Consider the following 18,737-nt stretch of genomic DNA (forward strand, 5'->3'; position numbering starts at 1 on the left):
TGGCATTCTCTGCCAGGGAAAAGCAGTGTATCAGAACCAGCTGCTCCTGAACTGGGAACACACCTGCTTTTCTCAGGAACCCATTTCACTCATGGTGAGTCAGGCTGCTGATACCTGGTAAGCAGCCAGGTGAGAAAGATGTGGAGGTGGAGTGATTGCGAGCATGTAATAAATGGCAATATAACTAGACTAGAACTGTACACAAACTCCACTTATACTGCATTCTTACAAAACAAACTGAAAACCACTGAAAATACACTTACTACGATGAGTAATTCTCTGTCCTGGCAGGAGCCCTCCCCTGGCTAAAAGGACCTGCTGGGGGGTCCCAGCCTGGTCAGAACTCCACGAGCTCCAGGAACCCGTCACTGGAAACACACCTGTGCTTCACCGCCCAGCAATGCCCCGCCGGCAGTGGAGAGGCAGTGGAGGACGGAACATGAACTGCAGTCAGGCAGGATGGGGTGGGCTGGCCAGCCGTCCCCAGCCCCAGGGCTCATGCCCAGTTCTGGGTTATGCAAAGGCACAGGAACAGGGTTCCTCCTTCTCAAAGAGGTACAGTTCTATTTCACCAGAGAAATACTGAAGGGAGAGAAGGGGACGTATACCCACACACAGAAAGCCATCCACTGGAAATGAGCAGACCCAAGGGCATAGCTATGAGGAAGAACAAAGCCAGGGCAGGGCAGAATGGAGCCAGGGCTCAGCACAGAAGTGCTGCAGCAGACGGCTTTCCAGCCCTGGCCCGAGCAGAGCTCTCCTGGCTGCTCCAGCCAAGGGCGAGCCTTCCGGAGGGTTTCACAAGGACAAGCAGCAGGAGGCACCGCTGCTGCCCCTGCGCCTCCCTGAACGGCGTGGTGCTGCCGCAGGAAGCCGTGAGCAACCCGTTCTGGCAGCTGCAGTAACCGGCTGTGTGATTCTGCTTAAACTTGACTTTGCTTGGATTTAGGGAAGTGAGTCGGCTGACTCACAAGGCACACCACGGCCTCCGTGCGTCCTCCTGCTCCACCCTGTCAGTGCAGGCCTGCTCGTGGGTCCTGGGAAGCGCCTCCATCCCTTGGTTTCACAGCCCTCCCACTCCACAGCCTTTGTGCTGGTGATTCTGCACAAAGTATTCCTGAGAGAATTAAACCTCACCTGAGTGAAAATAAAATTAAACCTGGTATTTTAAGCAAAAACAAATAACATGTTCATCAGCACCTTAGCTACAATCAGTAGGATCTTTCACTAACCAGCACCTTAGTGAAAGTGAGCCTGTACAAACACTGTCTCATCTAAATACAGACACTTCACTGCGAGTCTCCTTCCACGGCTTACGTACCAGTTTTTACCACTGCAAATTTGATCCACAGATACCTCTACTAGGCCACCTTGAACTTTGCACAGAGATTTGCAGTACAAAAATGTTACTTACAAAACACGTTAAACAAGCTTCTGTGCTTAGCATTACGGTTTCCTTCCTTACGAATGGCAATGCAAATAGGGTTTTCTAAATAATGACAATACACATGTATATTTTAATACACATAAAATTACTTAACGGTTCTTAATTATTTCATGCCACTCTCAGGATACTAGGGTGGAATTTACCACACCAAAATACATGATAATGCCCTACAAAGTTCAGAGTTGTAAGTAAAACTTTTGGAATAATTATCCAACAAGAAGTATATGCTGCCTTAAAGCTGCAGGCATAATTCCCATTCTGACTGGAAAAAACAAGAGGCCAAAAAAATACTCCATCAGTTTAGGGAGTCTGACCACAAACTGGATAAGCTTTCTGGGAAAACAGTGCTTAGAAATGTCTGATTCCATTTACAGCTGTAGAAGTATGAAACAACTGCCTGCTTCTACAGAATAAGACACTAATCATCAACAACAGCATTGCTCAAGCCCAAATGACAGTAATCTTTATTTCCGGTCTTGACTGAGCAAGTTTAGACACATAAGGGCCGTGCCGGGGCTGGGAACACAGCCCCTCCCTGCTCCCCCGCAATAAACAGGTCCTGGCAGCTGTGCGATGCTGCCAGTGCCTCAGTCACTTCCCTGGGACCTGCACCTACGTCCCACTCGCAGGTGTGTCAGCACCTTCCACACCACCTTCGTGTGCTTCCCAAGTAACACCCAGAGCCCGGGCAACAACCACAAGCGCTGGACCAACACCTCCTGCTCGCTTGCAGAGAACAACCACGGCCAGAGAGACTTCAGCTCTGGCTTCTCCCCCCGGCAGAGCCGTACGGCAGCGGGCAGGTGCCGGCTCTGCCGTGCTGCAGGGCGCACCGGGCGCCAGCGCTGCCGCGGCTGGAGCGTCGCCACCCTGGATCCACGGCTGAGCCGCAGCAGCCCTCGCTTCAGGCTAGAATGGAAGAACAAGCAACATTTCCATTTGCCATACAGTTTATTTCCAAAGACTGGTTTGGATCAGTCTTGGCAAGCTAGGCTACTTTCATGTAGCAGTTGTCCTCCTGGGCCAGGGCTTGTACAAGTTTCATTTTTTCCCCATTCTTCCTGTTGTCTTCCCTCAATAGTTCTACTGGTCTCTCTTTAACTGCAGGTGCCAGGCTGGAACCCTCCCTGTGAATGGTGTGAGAATCAGAAGCACAGGGGTTATCCACAAAAAGAGGAGGTGACAGCATGTCTGAGACCAGGAGCTCCTGGGGCTCTGCAGTTTTTCTTTCTAAGTTTATCCCGATGCTGTCCAGTGACTCCTCTGGTGACCTCACTGCTGAGCCACACGTGCCCACCGCAGGTGTTATCACCTCTTTATTCTCCCCTGCACTTCCAAGTTTCCCCCAGCAGCTGTGCGTGTGGCAGTGGAAGGCAGTACTTAGTCTGTCACTGCTGCTTTCTTGCAGTCCTTCACCAGCACAGATAAAGCTGGTAGGTTTTGTCTCCTTCATAGTTCTTTCTCTGCTGTTAAAATCTTGACAGTTCAGCTCTAACAAATGCAACAGCTGTTTGTCTCTGCTGGTATTTTCATCTTTGCTATCACCAGACAGCTCACTAGAGCTGACGATCCGAAGACTGCCATCACCAGTCTGTGTGACATTCGCACTAGAGGCTAAATCTGGGACAATACTGCTGTCAAACCCCTGTGCAACCAGACACAGGTGGTCATCTGTCCTCTGGTCAGGTTCATGGATTATGGTATCTGAAGGTGTTTCTCTCAGGTTGTTGTACAAAAGATGAAAGAAGGGTTCATATAGTGACCTAGAGATAACCTCACTGTCACTGTCACAGTATGTACCACTACATTTAACTGCATTATCAAAAGGTTGATAACCAGATGGGTGAGATTCAATAGGGCAAGAAATCCCATTTGCTTTCTTTTGAACATTTTGATATGCTAATTGCTTATGTATTTCTTCCTCTGGTGGGAAAGCTGAAGCGCTGTCATTTGCAGGCATGGAGAAAGATGGAAAATCAGGATGTTCTGAACAGGTGTTTTGAAAATCAAGCCCAGTGCAGGGAGATCCGTAGTTGGTATAACATGTCGGATAAATTTGACCTCTGCAGGTAAGTTCTGGTGTCTCTGAAGACTCTGTCAAAGGTGGTGAGGAGCGGATATTTTCAACACAGGTACTCAGGCTATTGTCAGCCATAGACTGAGACATAAGGCTATCAAAGCTCTTATATGCAGAGCTGCTCGGTTCCTTGAATGCAGACACAAGAACATCAAAGCTCCTGTACGCAGAACCACAGGGCTCTGTGGAGGGGGACATAAGGGTGTCACAGCTCTTGTAGGCAGAACCACAGGGCTCCATGAATGGAGAGATAAGGGTGTCAAAGCTCTTATATGCAGAGCTACACAGCCTCGTGGATGGAGATGCAAGGGGATCAAAGCTCTTCCGCACAGAGTTGCTTATTCTGTCTTTTTTGGTCCCGAAGGATGGCTTATTTGGAGGTTCCTGGATCAGGACACACAAGTCATGGGGACTTTCAGAACTGCATGGAAAAATGCCTTGATGAACCATATGTTGAAGATCTCTTGCATCCAGAGAAGCGGAATTGATGCTGGAGCTCTGATAGCCAGATTCAAAGGATTCTTCTGATTGTTCTGACTTCTTGCTCACGGTACTACAATTATAGTCGTCTTGAGAGGCTTTGGTGAAAAGGGAGACTGTATGAAAAATATTGCATGGCTGCTGACTCTGGGCCGTGCTTTCTTTTGCATTTTGCTGTGATGGCTTTTCTGACTCATGTTTCTCAAAGGCTTTATTCTCACCTGTGATGATGCCTGAGTCTTTATTGTCTTGTGTGTTGTTCTCATCTGCCAGGATGTCAATAAACATGCTAGCTAGAGCATCGTTGTGTTCCGTGTGCTCTCTGAAAGCACTGACACTGCTCTCACGGGGCTCAAACGCCGTGATCGGGTCACCAGGCTCTTCCTGGCTCTCAGCCTCAACGTCTGTTAAACATTCACAGATTTCTATAGACTCTTCAACCAGAATTGTCTCAGGGGTTAAAACTGCGCTGCTGCCTTTTGGAAACCACTCTCCAGACTTGCTGTGGCAACTGCAAGGTTTCTCAACATTTCTGACATTATCTGTCGCCTTGATGCTTTGGCTTGACAAACTTGGAGCCACACAGTTCTTGCAACTTCTGTTTTCAGGAGTCAAAAGGAAAAGATAGTTAATGTTTATGTAATAGAAAGCTACTTAATGCTGCCAAGCAGAGGGGTTTTTTTATTTTATCTCACTTACATTTGGTTTTCCATATGACTCTGCTTTGCATCATGGAAAGGGAACTTAATTTCATCAATGTAGCACAAAACCGAAAACTAATAAAGATACAAATGAGATTTAGGACACACGTGAATTGTATTCAGTATGCCTTGCATTAGCCAGACAATAGCACTTATTACATATTCTACATCTGGTGAGCAGGAAAGGGTATTTTTGCAAAACTTTTGGATTACCTTGACATTTTTTACGACCAAATGGCTCTTTGCTGGATTTGGGATTTGATCCCACCATTCTTTCTTCACTCTGCAAGGGAAGAATTAAAATTGTTTGCTCTGACTGCATTTTGGCTTCATCAGTGTACGCTTCCCTTTCCTCCCCCTTGGCTGTCGGCACCGCAGCACCAGAAGTGCTTGTTCTGTGCATCTCCAAGTGCTGCTTTTCATTAAACTAATGCAAAGATGTTTGTATGTTTGGTGCGTGACTGCACTGCACAACCGCAGTCACACGTTCTTCTAATCATGTTTGAAATGATGTGTGAAACAGATAAGATCCCACTTTCACATTACCACTAAAAGAAATAGAGATATTCAACCATCATTTCTGGAACTCCAGCAAAGACTAAGGTCTAAAACTCATAAACCCCATAACTGCGGCCTGTTTTGAATGCTGTAACAACTCCATTCTAGTAAGATTAATAGAGAATATTTGGTTATCTATTCAGAAAATGACAGAGTGCAACTGACTCATGTTTATACAACATTTGCTCAAAGAGAGGGAGATAAAGGTGCTGATGAAAACCAAAACATTAGACTCCTGTACTACTAGACATTCAGCTAATCCAATAGCAACACTGATATCTGTGGAAACTGCTACTCTATAAAACCTGTCAACAGTATGATACATACTTGGTAAAACAGAAGTAACAAATGACAGATACTGCCATGACGAGTATGCAGGCTACAGGAACAGCCATCTGCAGAATGTCTTCAGCTGTTACTTGATAATCTGTTAAACAAACATAGACATTTACATGTGTACGCGCATGTAAGTACTGGCAATACCAAATTCATTGCTCTTCCTCAGCACCTCAAACAATGCTCCTCCAGAGGATGTAAAATGAAGCCTTGGGCAGACAAACCCCAGCACACGGAGCTCCAGAGGCTGTGTGGCGTCCGGTGACAGCGCCGGGGTCGCAGGCAGCGCCGGGGCTCAGGTGACAGCGCTGGGGCTCAGGTGACAGCGCCGGGGCTCAGGGTGACAGCGCTGGGGCTCAGGTGACAGCGCTGGGGCTCAGGTGACAGTGCTGGGGCCGCAGGCAGCGCCGGGGCTCAGGTGACAGCGCTGGGGCTCAGGTGACAGCGCCGGGGTCGCAGGCAGCGCCGGGGCTCAGGGTGACAGCGCCGGGGCTCAGGGTGACAGCGCCGGGGCTCAGGTGACAGTGCTGGGGCCGCAGGCAGCGCCGGGGCTCAGGTGACAGCGCTGGGGCTCTGGTGACAGCGCCGGGGCCGCGGGCAGCGCCGGGGCTCAGGGTGACAGCGCTGGGGCTCTGGTGACAGCGCCGGGGCCGCAGGCAGGGCCGGGGCTCAGGTGACAGCGCCGGGGCTCAGGTGACAGCGCTGGGGCTCAGGTGACAGCGCTGGGGCTCAGGTGACAGTGCTGGGGCTCAGGTGACAGCGCTGGGGCTCAGGTGACAGCGCTGGGGCCGCAGGCAGCGCCGGGGCTCAGGTGACAGCGCCGGGGCTCAGGTGACAGCGCCGGGGCCGCAGGCAGGGCCGGGGCTCAGGGTGACAGCGCTGGGGCTCAGGTGACAGTGCTGGGGCTCAGGTGACAGCGCTGGGGCCGCAGGCAGGGCCGAGGCTCAGGTGACAGCGCTGGGGCTCAGATGACAGCGCTGGGGCTCAGGTGACAGTGCCGGGGCCGCAGGCAGGGCCGAGGCTCAGGTGACAGCGCTGGGGCTCAGGTGACAGTGCCGGGGCCGCAGGCAGGGCCGGGGCTCAGGTGACAGCGCTGGGGCTCAGGTGACAGCGCTGGGGCCGCGGGCAGGGCCGGGGCTCAGGTGACAGCGCTGGGGCTCAAGTGACAGTGCTGGGGCTCAGATGACAGCGCTGGGGCCGCGGGCAGGGCCGGGGCTCAGGTGACAGCGCTGGGGCTCAGATGACAGCGCTGGGGCTCAGGTGACAGCGCTGGGGCCGCGGGCAGGGCCGGGGCTCAGGTGACAGTGCTGGGGCTCAGATGACAGCGCTGGGGCTCAGGTGACAGCGCTGGGGCCGCGGGCAGGGCCGGGGCTCAGGTGACAGCGCTGGGGCTCAGGTGACAGCGCTGGGGCTCAGGTGACAGCGCTGGGGCCGCGGGCAGGGCCGGGGCTCAGGTGACAGCGCTGGGGCTCAGGTGACAGCGCTGGGGCTCAAGTGACAGTGCTGGGGCTCAGATGACAGCGCTGGGGCTCAGGTGACAGCGCTGGGGCTCAGGTGACAGCGCTGGGGCCGCGGGCAGGGCCGGGGCTCAGGGCTGGACAGGCACCTCACACTGCGGGGCTGTGTCAGCGCTCGGCACAAACCTGTCACGCAGTCCCTAAAATGGCATTATTGTCTCCACTGTGGCGCAGCTGTGCTGATTCTCTCTGTTGCTCTTCAGAGAATTTTATAAACCCTCAGCCCTCGGATGGTCAAAGCATTGTTTAATTTTCAGCCTAAATATCTATTCTAAATATCTCTTGTTCATTTAAACCTACTTGCTCTTACATCAACCTTGTTCTTTAGTTTAAGTCTCTCTTCTTCCCTGGTGTCTACTTCATGAAATATTTATAGAGAATAAACACACCCCCTCTCAGCCTTTTTTTTTTTTTTTTCCCCACAAGGCTAAACAATCTAACTTCCCTTGGTCTTCTCTTCCTTAGTTTCCCCCAAAGTTGCTTTTTTACCCTTAGTCTCTTTGGAAGCCTTTACAGATGTATTCACAATACATTCAAAAGGATGATGATTCCATAACTCTTCTCTGAGAGAAATGTGGTATATATGAAATGGTTTATAAAACTACATCATCCTTTTATCGAGCTGCTATTCGTCACAATACTCACTATAGTGAAATTCAACAACCTCACTCCATTCACTCCAGTACGCCGGGTAGTCTGTGTAGTTACACCTTACACTTGCCACGTAATCATAGCCTCTCCTCAAGGAGCTTGCAGTAATTTCAAAACTTTTTGCCTGGTAGTTAATTGCTTTTACAGAAACCTGAAAAGAAAGTTATAAAGTTCACTTTGATTTCTATATGAGGTGAAGGGTTAGTGACAGCAATTGAATAACAACAGTGTTACGTGTTTCAGTGACCTCTCGCAAAGGAATGCCTGTTCCCCTGACGTGCTGCGTGTGACACCGCACGCTGCTGCCCTGAGCGGGCGGTATTTGTGACATGCCACTGTGCACGTTCTTCCCCTGTAGAAGCAGTGCAGCCCGAAGGTGCTTGCCCTTCGGGGGGTGTCTGAAACGCCTCGGGTGCAGCACGGTGCCACAAGCAGCCTCCTGGCGCCTAAGGAGCAAATGATGTTCAGGGAGCAGCAGCGCTGCATTTTCAGGCCCTGCCCTGTCCCCTGTGAGCAGCAGACCATTTTGGGGTGGCAGTCACAAGAGCTGCGATCCTTTAAAGCCCAGCTGAACCAACTTGGAGCAACGTAACCTGTGGCAAGCGTGCCATCGGGAACATTGTGGGACCTGCCATTGCTGGCCCTTACACTGTTACTCATGAAAAGGTTTCAAGACTTTTCAGAGGACTTTTTAAACCTGAAAGCCCCAGAGACACAAAAAACAAAGAGACTGGCTGTCTCTTACCTCCGTCGGGTGCTGCTTCCTCCAGTATTTCACTTCGTAGATGACGGGCTGTCCAGAGAGCATGGATGAAGGGGAGTAGCTCTCCTCCCAGCTCAGATTGAAATTACCATTTTCAGCTTTCCCAATGGCAAGATTTTTTGGGGCCCGTGGCTTAACTGTGTGTTAGAAAATACAATTAAGGAGAACATGGCAATGGGAAAGCACTGATGGAGCAAAGCAGAGACAAACATTCACCACAGACCAGAATCTCATCGCACCCGATGCATAAAGCCCTTTTCACTATGGTGTAGCACAAGGATAGGGAGGCCAAAACAGAGCAGTTGCAAGGTATTAATTAACAAGCACTGAATCGTCAAGCCGGCTGAACAAACTGCACCGGACGCAGGTTTCAGCCCAGAGAACGGGCAGACCCCGTGGCCTCGCAGCAGCACACGGTGCGGGGGGCAGAGCCCGCAGCCCCCGCCGGGCTGTCCCGCCTCGCGCGCACCCACACGGGCTCCCGCGTGCGCCGCTGAGAAGCAGCAGTGACAATCAAGTATTCCAAAAAGACCCAGCTCACTGATGCAGATGAATGTCTGCCTAAGCTGCGTGAAGGGTTTCTGTGCGTGTCTGAGGTGCCAAGCACTCGCATGCAATGAACAAGCACATTATTCTGAACAAACGAGATGCCTATAGAGAGACATAAACTGTATCTACGCTCTGTCCTGTGAAAGAGTCATTAACTTCTTATCACTGGTGGTTGTAATCCAACAGCAATTACTGTAAAAATCTCTGTTCAGGGGGATGATTCAATTAGCATGAAAAATCAGAGTACCACACAGACAGGAATGGAAGAAATTTCAGTAGGGATAGCCTAGTGTCTTTTTAGAAACCGGAAGCAGCACATTCCTCTTCATCCTTGAATTCTACAGCCACAAGTAAAATGCACCAAACACTTGTCTGAGCCCCTGAACTGCTGCTGGCTGGCAGCTGGAGGAATCATTCTCTGTTTGCTCCATTACTTATACTCCTTCCTTAGGAATCTGCTCCAGAATCAGGTTTCTAAGCCAAACGGATTTTGCAATAAACCAGCATGGCACTTTTTAGCTCTGATAAGGAAAAACCGTTCCAGTGACATGAGTGAGGAGTTGGCTAGGATTGCAAAGCCTGGAACCAGATATCCTGGTGACAAAGGAAACAGCTTCTTACCAACCAGGGCTGGTATAACCGTGTAATTCCACATATCAGTCCCATTGAACTGTAGAGCTAGAATATATGTGAGGCCTGATACAAAATAATCCGGATATATTGTGCAAGTGCACTTTAAATTGTCTTTTCCATTCTCAGGGATACACACACGATTTCTGAAAAACAAGCAGAAAATTATGTGATGCTTAGAAAGTGTGACACACTATTTCTCGAAAGGGTGAAATCAAGCTTCCCAATGTGAAGAGCTAATCAAATCTGGGACAAACAAGCTCAGTTCCTAGAAATGTTGAGCCCAAACAAATAGAAACTAAATCTGACTTCCCACAAGCTCCTAAACAACCCACCGTCCCCAAGCACCCCTTGGACATCTGTATTCCACTAATGAAAAGCGTGACAGAAAGGCTAAGGATTGATCCCAGGAGGAAAGGTTAACACCCTTCGTCACAACAGGTTTTCTACAGTGTACAGAGCGAGGTTATTTGGCTGTCCGTGTGCAGAAATCACGCGGAGAGGAACAGGAGAGCACAGACGTATGTTCCTTTGCCGGGGATGCCGACCGGCCCTGCTGCGGGACAGGGGCAGCAGAAGTGCCCGAACACAGACTGCAGGCTCCAGGGAGAGCACCCTTCACATGGGCTGCAGACTGGGACATCGGGTCAGATTTCTCCTGAAGGAGGTAAAATTTCGCATGCGATGAAGGTTGGGTAAACTTACAAGAGCCCTCCCCCCCGCTACAATTAAGCCTTGATCGCTGCTCTGTACCAGGAGAGCAGAAAGGTCTGCGCAGGAGAACAACACTGACCAGAGCGTGCTGCTAATTGCACCAACTCGTTTTCCTCCTGGCAAGAAGAACAATCTGGATTACACTTTGTCCCAGACACCCATGGTACAGAGAGGGAATTAAAGCTGATAATGGCTGTAGGATATATGAAGTTCCGACAATGATAATGTAACATTTTATTAAACACTTACGGCAGATTAAAAAAATTCTTCCTGTAGTAGAGCAGGAATTCTTTGGAGCAATTTGTTTGTGCAGGCACCTTCCAGTGACAAACCAGCTCTTTGTCATAGTCAGTGAAGCACGCGAATTCCTGCACCCGTCCTGCAGCCACGGCTGGGGAGAGGCAAGAGAATCAAAAGAACAAATTGGACTACGCAGAAACATTAACTTTTCTATGTAAACAGAGCTACCAATCCCCTACGAATTAAGCGAAAGCATTGCTATTTTTCGCGTTCTGGGTAAATGGAAAGAGATTTGTGTCACCAGAACTTAAGAAAAAATCAGAAAACATTGGCAAAAAATATCTTGTTTAGAACTGGAAAGGGAAGTGGCACACGCAGTCCTCGGTGTCCCCTGCAGCTCCTGTTCCGTTATTTCCACGCGCTCCACGAGGGGACCGGGGAACACGAGGAGGAGCGGAGGGGCGCGGAGGTCGTGCTGCCATCGGCACTAACGGTGTGCTGAACGTGGCACCGGAATGCCATCACTTCGAAATGAAGCAGCCAGAAATAGCTAAGATTTTTATCATCCCAGACTCCTCTGATGTTCGACTTCTCTGTTATTAGTAAATATTAACAATATCTCCCTTTTCTTGCACAAGTTGTACAGATCTGAATCCTTCTCTCCTGCTCTCCGTTGCAATTCCCTGTAAAAATTTAGAGCAGCTTTGTCTGGTTTTTAGAATCCTATAAACTGATTTTTTTTCTGTTAGTTTGCTAAGGGATTTTGCCAGAAAGGTTCCTGCAGCAATTACACAAAGGCCATATAAAGATAACATTTCATTTCTCCATAGTACGTAAATAATTTTGTTTACATGGTCCAGCACATCACCAACTCTCCACTCTTACCATTTACATTGCAAATTCAAGATTAAATTGCCAACAATTCACATGCTGTAGGGTCCTTGTCCTTCAGCCACTGCTGCTTCACAGGCTTATTCTTTCCAATGGGTACCCAAGTTTCCTATTATTCCTCCGAAACAAAACCTACAAATTCTATAAAAATCATAATCTAAATTGTCTTGTGTATCGACTGGTTATAAACATAGAACTGACTGCAGCTCATGGTTTCATTACTGTTCCAATATTTAGAAGATGTTTCATTTACTAAGGCTAGATGTTTATCAGAACGATTATGTCCTTTCTGGATGGCAGCACCACATTTAGTTCCCTTTTGTTCTGCATGGTCCTTGACTATTCAAAAAACCCCAAGAATCATCAGAAGCGCAGCAAGTTAGAGATTAAGCTTCTGCAATACTATAAGAGTCACAGAGCTCATTTATTTTAAAAGAACCATTATGTACTTTTCCTGTTGCTATTGTTTATATTTGGTTGCCATTTGTATTTTTATTGTTAGTTTCTTCTTTTTTTTCCATCTTAAGATGACTTTTAAAAGAAGTACTAACATTTTAATCCCTTTAAAGATGAACATTATTTTTCAATGTGTTAATGATCTTACACTTCCACAAATACTTCAGTCAAATGAAGCGCTTCCTGCTGGGTTGAGCTATGATGATCAGCAGCTTTACTTTATCTTGCCTTTCAGTGTCCAGAACTCTCCATTATCTTCTGCATTATTTTCCTGTGGCCTTCTCCCTCTTCCACCTCTGGTACACTGTGTTTTTTAAACCTCAGATATCTGAGAATTTCCTTTTGAAGCCACATACAGTACAGGGTTTGTTCTCAGTTCATGTGCTTCAAAAAGGGAACTGAAATACTGGATTTCTTTTTTAATCCTTAACTAGAACACCATGCTGAAGAAACTTAAAACATGTAGTTAACTAGGGAAAAAAAAATCTGTGAAATTAAACCTTGACCAAGATCATTTACAGCAAATGTGGGATTACCTAGATCAGATGACTCAGCCAACGTGCCCTTGTGAACCTTGATCCTTCTCATTAATTCAAATTTGAACTGCACTATTTCGTAGTGCATAGGAAAGTAGCTAATAAATCTTCTTTTTTAGAGACCAGCTATTTTAAATTTTCTTTTAACTATTTTTGTTTGCCTTAAAATGCAAAAAACAACCCCCAACAACAAAACCCCAAACAAACCAACCCAAAAACGCAACAAGTGGCTGACAGCAAGTGCCTGCAAAATTTGTTCGGACCCAGCGAAGCGAGCGCTCCGGCTCAGGCGCCGTGCGCTCTGCGGGACACGGCCGGGGTCCTGGAGCCGTCCCGCGGTCCCGGGCCCGCAGGGACTAACGGGGGAGCAGGGGGCTGACCTGCCACCCTCATTTTCTCCTCCCTGCAAATTCCTGGGTTTTCTCGCCCACATGGAAAAGGTCAATAAAAAGAAAAAATCTAAGAATTTATTCTAGTATACAGGTATTCCTGACATTTGAAGTTACGCATTTTATATAAGTTAATTAATGACAATAGTGTTGCCTACTAGTCATTGGAAAATGCTGTTGACAAAAACTTCAGTATAATAATTTAAAACATTAACAAACATACCTTCATGTGTTGTACACAAGAAGAAAAGGATCCGGAGGGCGTGCAGCGCAGCGCCTGGGTTTCCTGCCATCGTTGACACGGGCCGGGTTCCGCGGACAAGCTGCGCCGAGGCTCTGCCAACAGAAAACAGCATCGCGCGCTCCCGCCGTGCCGCGGCCAGGCGAGGGTGCAGATCCCCCCGCCCTCACGCCCCTGCGGCGCCTCATCCTCCCGCGGCACCGCGTGGAGCACCGAGCAGAGCGGGGGAACCAGGGTAATACAAATGGTGCAGAAGACTCTTCTGCAAAGCTTTAACTGCAGAGGACCCCGGCCTGACAGCGGCCGTGGACCTGCTCTCGTCAGCTGCTAGACGAGAGCTGCTGGTACGTGAGAAATCACAAGGGCAAAAGCACTAGAGCAAAATCACTGACAAACACGTCAAAGCCCTACGATTCCACTCTGATAACTGAAAGAATTCAAGACCGAAGTGTCTGATCTATTGACTAAAGCATTTCCCCCAAGTCCTATCACCAGTACACTAGATGAGTATCATCCTCTTGAAAACGACTTTAGCAAAGACCTCTGAGCCTTCCTTCAACAGAATGTAGATTCACTGAAACAGTAAATAATCAAAAGGAAGCTGTAAACCAGATACTTGATCATGATATAACCAGCGCAACTTCGGAGAAGGAAAATTATGGAGCTTTTACATATTCAAATTCTTTAAGCATAGCAAAACTGCTTAAGTAAACTGAAAACAGATGAAATAATTAATTAAAGACTTTCAAAAAACTTATTTCCTCAAGATTCTTTTGCTGATGCAACCTGGCCACTTAGCAGAAGATCATATTCTGGATTAGACACGTCTACCAGCTTCCATATCGCTAGAAATGTATGTGATGCATTTAAAATGTTGCTAAGTTTGTAGGTAAAGTCACAGTAACTAGAGCAATCCTGAGTTTGCATTCAGTACAAAGAGGGATAAGACCCGCTGAGCAGCACGCGGTCTGTCAGCACGCGAGCCCCCGTCCCTTGCGGGACGGTCGGACCCCGCTGCGGGCGCCGCGCTCCCGCTGCCCGCGTGCTCTGCCGGCCCTGCAAAGCCTGATACAAATAGCCCCACGGCGTGCTGCCCCACGGCGTGCTGCCCCACGGCGTGCAGCCCCACGGCGTGCTGCCCCACAGAGTGCTGCCCCACGGCGTGCTGCCCCACGGCGTGCTGCCCCACAGAGTGCTGCCCCATGGCACACTGCCCCACGGCACACTGCCCCACAGAGTGCTGCCCCACGGCGTGCTGCCCCACGGCGTGCTGCCCCACGGCGCGCTGCCCCACGGCACGCTGCCCCACAGAGTGCTGCCCCACGGCACGCTGCCCCACGGCACGCAGCCCCACGGCACGCAGCCCCACGGCACGCAGCCCCACGGCACACTGCCCCACGGCACACTGCCCCGCACAGAGCTCCTCTCCTGAACTGGGAAGATTCTCAAGTGCAGCTGCTCAGTATTTCCTGCCAAATATTCAAATAGGATAAACACAAGGCAGGCAACAGCCAGACTCTTTCTCAGTTGAGTAGGGGATAGAAAAATCACTTTTTTATAAAGCACACCTTTTATTGATAAATATATCTACATAAACTATTGTGAAATGCAGCAATAGAATATTTTTTTTTCAATATATTTAGAAGTACTAGCACTTCACTTATGATCAGTCTTGACTTCAAAATGCCAGATTCAGCTCTAAGGCAACTACCTCGCAATCCAAGTTTCTGCGCTTGTCAGAAAAGTCATGTTTAATGATCCTGTGTTCTGCCCATCTCACATGCACGACTGACCACTCTTTAAAACAAGCTTCTAAAGATTAAATACAGAAAATGTCAATCTTAGAGGTTAAGGGATAAGGGATTTGTTAGTGAAAACAGAAGATTAGAATGGAAACTTTTGTGACCTCCTCTGAGGCAGTTACTGCTTATCTGGTAATAAAGGACATACTTGAAAGACGAATTTCTCATAAATGCTCAAGAAAACTCTTGCTCAAGAGCTGAGCTTTTGACATTTTGGGGAACAGACAAAACATGACTGAACGTAGCAACAATTTTTTGAAAAGAACACAAGTGCTGCTGCTGCTGCACAGAAAAAAAAAGCAGCAAACCCCTCCAGCATAAAAAAAAAATCCTCCTTCTTTGAGTTGTTTTTCCTGGAATTCTCAAGAGCAGAAGTGTTGCCTTCCCAGTCCATTGTTCGGTAAAACTGCTGCACGACCGCAGTTCCAAGAAACTCTTGAAACTTTGGCACAGAATCCCCTATCACATAACCATGTATGAATCAGCAGAGAAAAAAACCTCCCTCACAGGAGAAGAAATCTGCACTTTGACGAAAATGAAATTAACCCGTTGCCCTAATGAAGCTGCAATTTTTTTTTTCTTAAATAAGTTAGTGGACTATAAATCCAATGCAAAGGGATAAAATTTTAAAATGGCAAAAGCTTTCCTCTCTGTTAGGCCCTACGTTTTTCTTTATATCAGATAATGAAATACCAACCTTAAAAAAAATATAACACATATAGAGAATGCTAAGATCACAGCACGCCTAGTAATTTCAATATGTTTGAGGAAAATAAGGTGTAGAAGACATAGGTGACTTCCCCAAAACTATGAAGGAAACCTCTCTTGGGGCCGAAAGCAGGTCCATGGGATTACTGACACAAGTTACATGCTCTGATCATTATCATTTCTGTCTCTTGAAAAAAAATATGTGATTGAAAAGATTTCATTTGCTATCAAGAAAAACAAGAATAACCTCTTATCTGGTCTTCTAAATAAATTAGGGTCACACCTAATCTACAGGCAAAATGTGCAAAATTGATATGCTCAAAAAGTAACCAATGCTCCAAAGACAAGCAACAGTGATTTCTACATAAGACTGTACAGGCAAAGGGCCACTTCCCATTTTAAAACTGGCTCTTTCTAAAATTAAAGTACATCTTGCCTTATTCTCTCTGGTTTAAAACGCTGGCTGTAACTGCAGACTAAAATGAGACAAAGCAGTATATCGCAAAGTGAAAGTTCATCACCAGATTTTGTATCAAAATCTGAAAAGAAAAAAGGTAGGGAGTCATTTCCATATTTTTTTCATTGCTGCTTTTAATTGTGTTTTTTTCTAAGTGTCTCTACAAAATGGCAGAGCCACAGGAACACAGATCTAACACCTGCGCTGAGGTGCCGTGTGACTGTATGGGGAACAGCGTGGGCGTCCCAGGCCAAGCGGGTTTTCAGCAGAACCTGGAAGCTGCGGGAGTCGAGGTTCAGATGAGAGGGCAGACTGGGAGATGTTCCGAAGTTCCAATAATTAAGGATGGCAACTCCGGTCAATGTAGGGCCAAAAGATAAAATTCAATAGTTCCCACTCAGTGCTCTCTAAACCATTCCCGTGCACTTCTCTGCGTTCAATTAACACCCCGTGGAGTGAACGATCCCTCGTGCCAGGTGAGCACAAACTCAACCCGTGACCCGCTCCTCAGATCACAGATCCCTCAGTGCGGGGCTGTCGTCCAATTTTTTATCTTAAAGGCCGTAATACACATATTATTGCTTATCTGACACAGTATTCCCTGCATTATTGTATGATTGCTAAAGAAAGAATTTAACTTCAGCATGGTGGATTTTAAAGGAGCAAGACATTATTTTTTACTCTTTCTAAATGAGCAATTTTACTAATATTTTAATGTCATCGTTGTTCCACAAATTCCTTCGTGTAGTTTGGGATATTCACCACTCCTGTCATTTTGCGCAACGACGGGTCCCACCTGCATTTGCAGAGCCGCGTCCCAGCGCACGTTCGCATCGAGATGACACAAGCCAGTGAAGTGCCCAAAAACGCACCGCTTGGGCCCATACGGAACGCGGCACTGTCACCAAATTTGACAAACTGCAAATCGCAGCCTGCGAGCAGCAAGATAACTCCAGGTATTTTCTAATTTAGAGCTGACAGCAACTACGCAAACTGCTGAACTCGAACACGTCGAGAAGAATGCCCGAAGCCCCGCGGGTCCGCACGGCGGGCAGCGGCACGGCCCGCTGCGGACACCGAGCCCGGGGCGCGGCTGCGCGGGTTCAGCACGAGCGTCTGCGGCGGCCAGGCCCCGCGCAGCGGAGGGACCGGCCGCGCCGCGGGGGATCGCTGCGCGCGGCCGCGGGGGATCGCTGCGCGCGGCCGCGGGGGATCGCTGCGCGCGGCCGCGGGGGATCGCTGCGCGCGGCCGCGGGGGCGCCCCGGGGGCGCCGCACAAGGAGCGCCCGCGGGAGACAACCCGGGGAACAAGTTCGGCCGCCAGCGACGACGCGTCCGCGACCCGCGGGCTCCAGCAGCGGCCGAGCCCGATCCGGGTGCCCCGGTCCCGATCCGGGCTGCCCCGGTCCCGGCCCCGATCCGGGGTGCCGCGGTCCCGCGCTGGGCCGAGCGCTGCCCGCCCCCCGGGCACGGGACGGCTCCCCGCAGCGACGGCCCCGGCCCGGCCCGGCCCCGCCCGCCGGGAGCACCGACAGCGAGCGATCCCGCACGGGGAGAGCGGCCGCCCCGCGCCCGCCGCGCTGAACGAACCGGCCCCGTCCTCCCGCCGAGCGGAGCGGCCGCCCCGGTACCTGCTCTAGTCCGGCTCACGGTGCGGGCGGCGCCGCGGGACCCGCGCCCGGGCCTCGGTCCGGACCGGCGCGGCCCCGGCCCCGCGGCCCCTGCGGCTCTGCCCCGGCGGAACCGGCTGCCGGCCGCGCGGACACGCCCCGTCCCGCCGCCCCCGCTGCCAGCGCTGCGCCGCCTACGCGGGGCGGGGCCGCCCGAACACGCGTGACGGCGCCGCGCGAAGCCGGGCCGCGCTGCCGGGGCTGCTGGCGCGGCGGGAGGACGCTGGACACGGGGCCCGCGTGTCCCGGGTGTCCCGCGTGTCCCGCGTGTCCCGGGTGTCCGCGTGTCCCGTCTGTCCCGTGTGTCCCGCGTGTCCCGTCTGTCCCGCGTGTCCTGCGTGTCCCGCGTGCCCATCTGTCCCGTGTGTCCCGGGTGTCCCGGGTGTCCTGCGTGTCCCGGCTGTCCCGCGTGTCCCGCGTGTCCCGTGTGTCCCGCGTGTCCCGGGTGTCCCGGGTGTCCCGTCTGTCCCGCGTGTCCCGCGTGCCCGCGTGTCCCGTCTGTCCCGCGTGTCCCGTCTGTCCCGCGTGTCCCGCGTGTCCCGCGTGCCCATGTGTCCCGGGTGTCCCGCGTGTCCCGTCTGTCCCGCGTGTCTCGCGTGTCCCGGGTGTCCCGTGTGTCTCGCGTGTCCCGTCTGTCCCGCGTGCCCGCGTGTCCCGTCTGTCCCGTGTGTCTCGCGTGTCCCGCCTGTCCCGCGTGTCCCGGCCGGGCGCCCCGCGCCGCAGCGCCCCCCCGCGGATCGGCGGGGCCCCGCACCGGGCGCGCTCGGGAGGCGGCCCCGCCCCTCGGGACGGCGCGCGGGGGGCGGGGCTTAACCGCCCCGCAGCAGCCTGGGGCCGGGGCGGGCGCTGCTGAGCGCGTCGATACCAGGCGGCGCTAGCGATCGCCGAGCTGCCGAGCGCGGCCCCCGGAGGGCGGTGGGTGGG

General features: G+C 50.6%; 1 protein-coding gene across 3 annotated transcripts; it reads right to left on the reverse strand.

The window, feature by feature from the left end:
* Nucleotides 1–1,584: 1,584 nt before the first annotated feature.
* Nucleotides 1,585–17,911, reverse strand: IL4R (interleukin 4 receptor). 3 transcript variants are annotated; one of them, XM_065645038.1, is made up of 10 exons: nt 17,775–17,911; nt 13,159–13,271; nt 10,673–10,814; nt 9,701–9,855; nt 8,513–8,667; nt 7,762–7,918; nt 5,591–5,690; nt 4,919–4,988; nt 4,704–4,780; nt 1,585–4,602 (listed from the first exon to the last, which is right to left on the reverse strand). In XM_065645038.1, the coding sequence occupies exons 2-10, from the start codon at nt 13,226–13,228 to the stop codon at nt 2,436–2,438; spliced, it is 3,093 nt and encodes a 1,030-aa protein (XP_065501110.1). In that variant the 5' UTR covers nt 13,229–13,271; nt 17,775–17,911; the 3' UTR covers nt 1,585–2,435. The 3 variants fall into 3 exon arrangements, with proteins under 3 accessions (XP_065501110.1, XP_065501108.1, XP_065501111.1); XM_065645036.1 differs by lacking the exon at nt 17,775–17,911 and having other exon boundaries at nt 13,159–14,059; XM_065645039.1 differs by lacking the exons at nt 4,704–4,780; nt 17,775–17,911 and having other exon boundaries at nt 4,455–4,602; nt 13,159–14,059.
* Between the last annotated feature and the right edge of the window lie 826 nt (nt 17,912–18,737).

This window comes from Caloenas nicobarica, chromosome 14 (genome assembly GCF_036013445.1).
Source record: "Caloenas nicobarica isolate bCalNic1 chromosome 14, bCalNic1.hap1, whole genome shotgun sequence".
In the NCBI taxonomy this organism is placed as follows: Eukaryota; Metazoa; Chordata; class Aves; order Columbiformes; family Columbidae; genus Caloenas; species Caloenas nicobarica.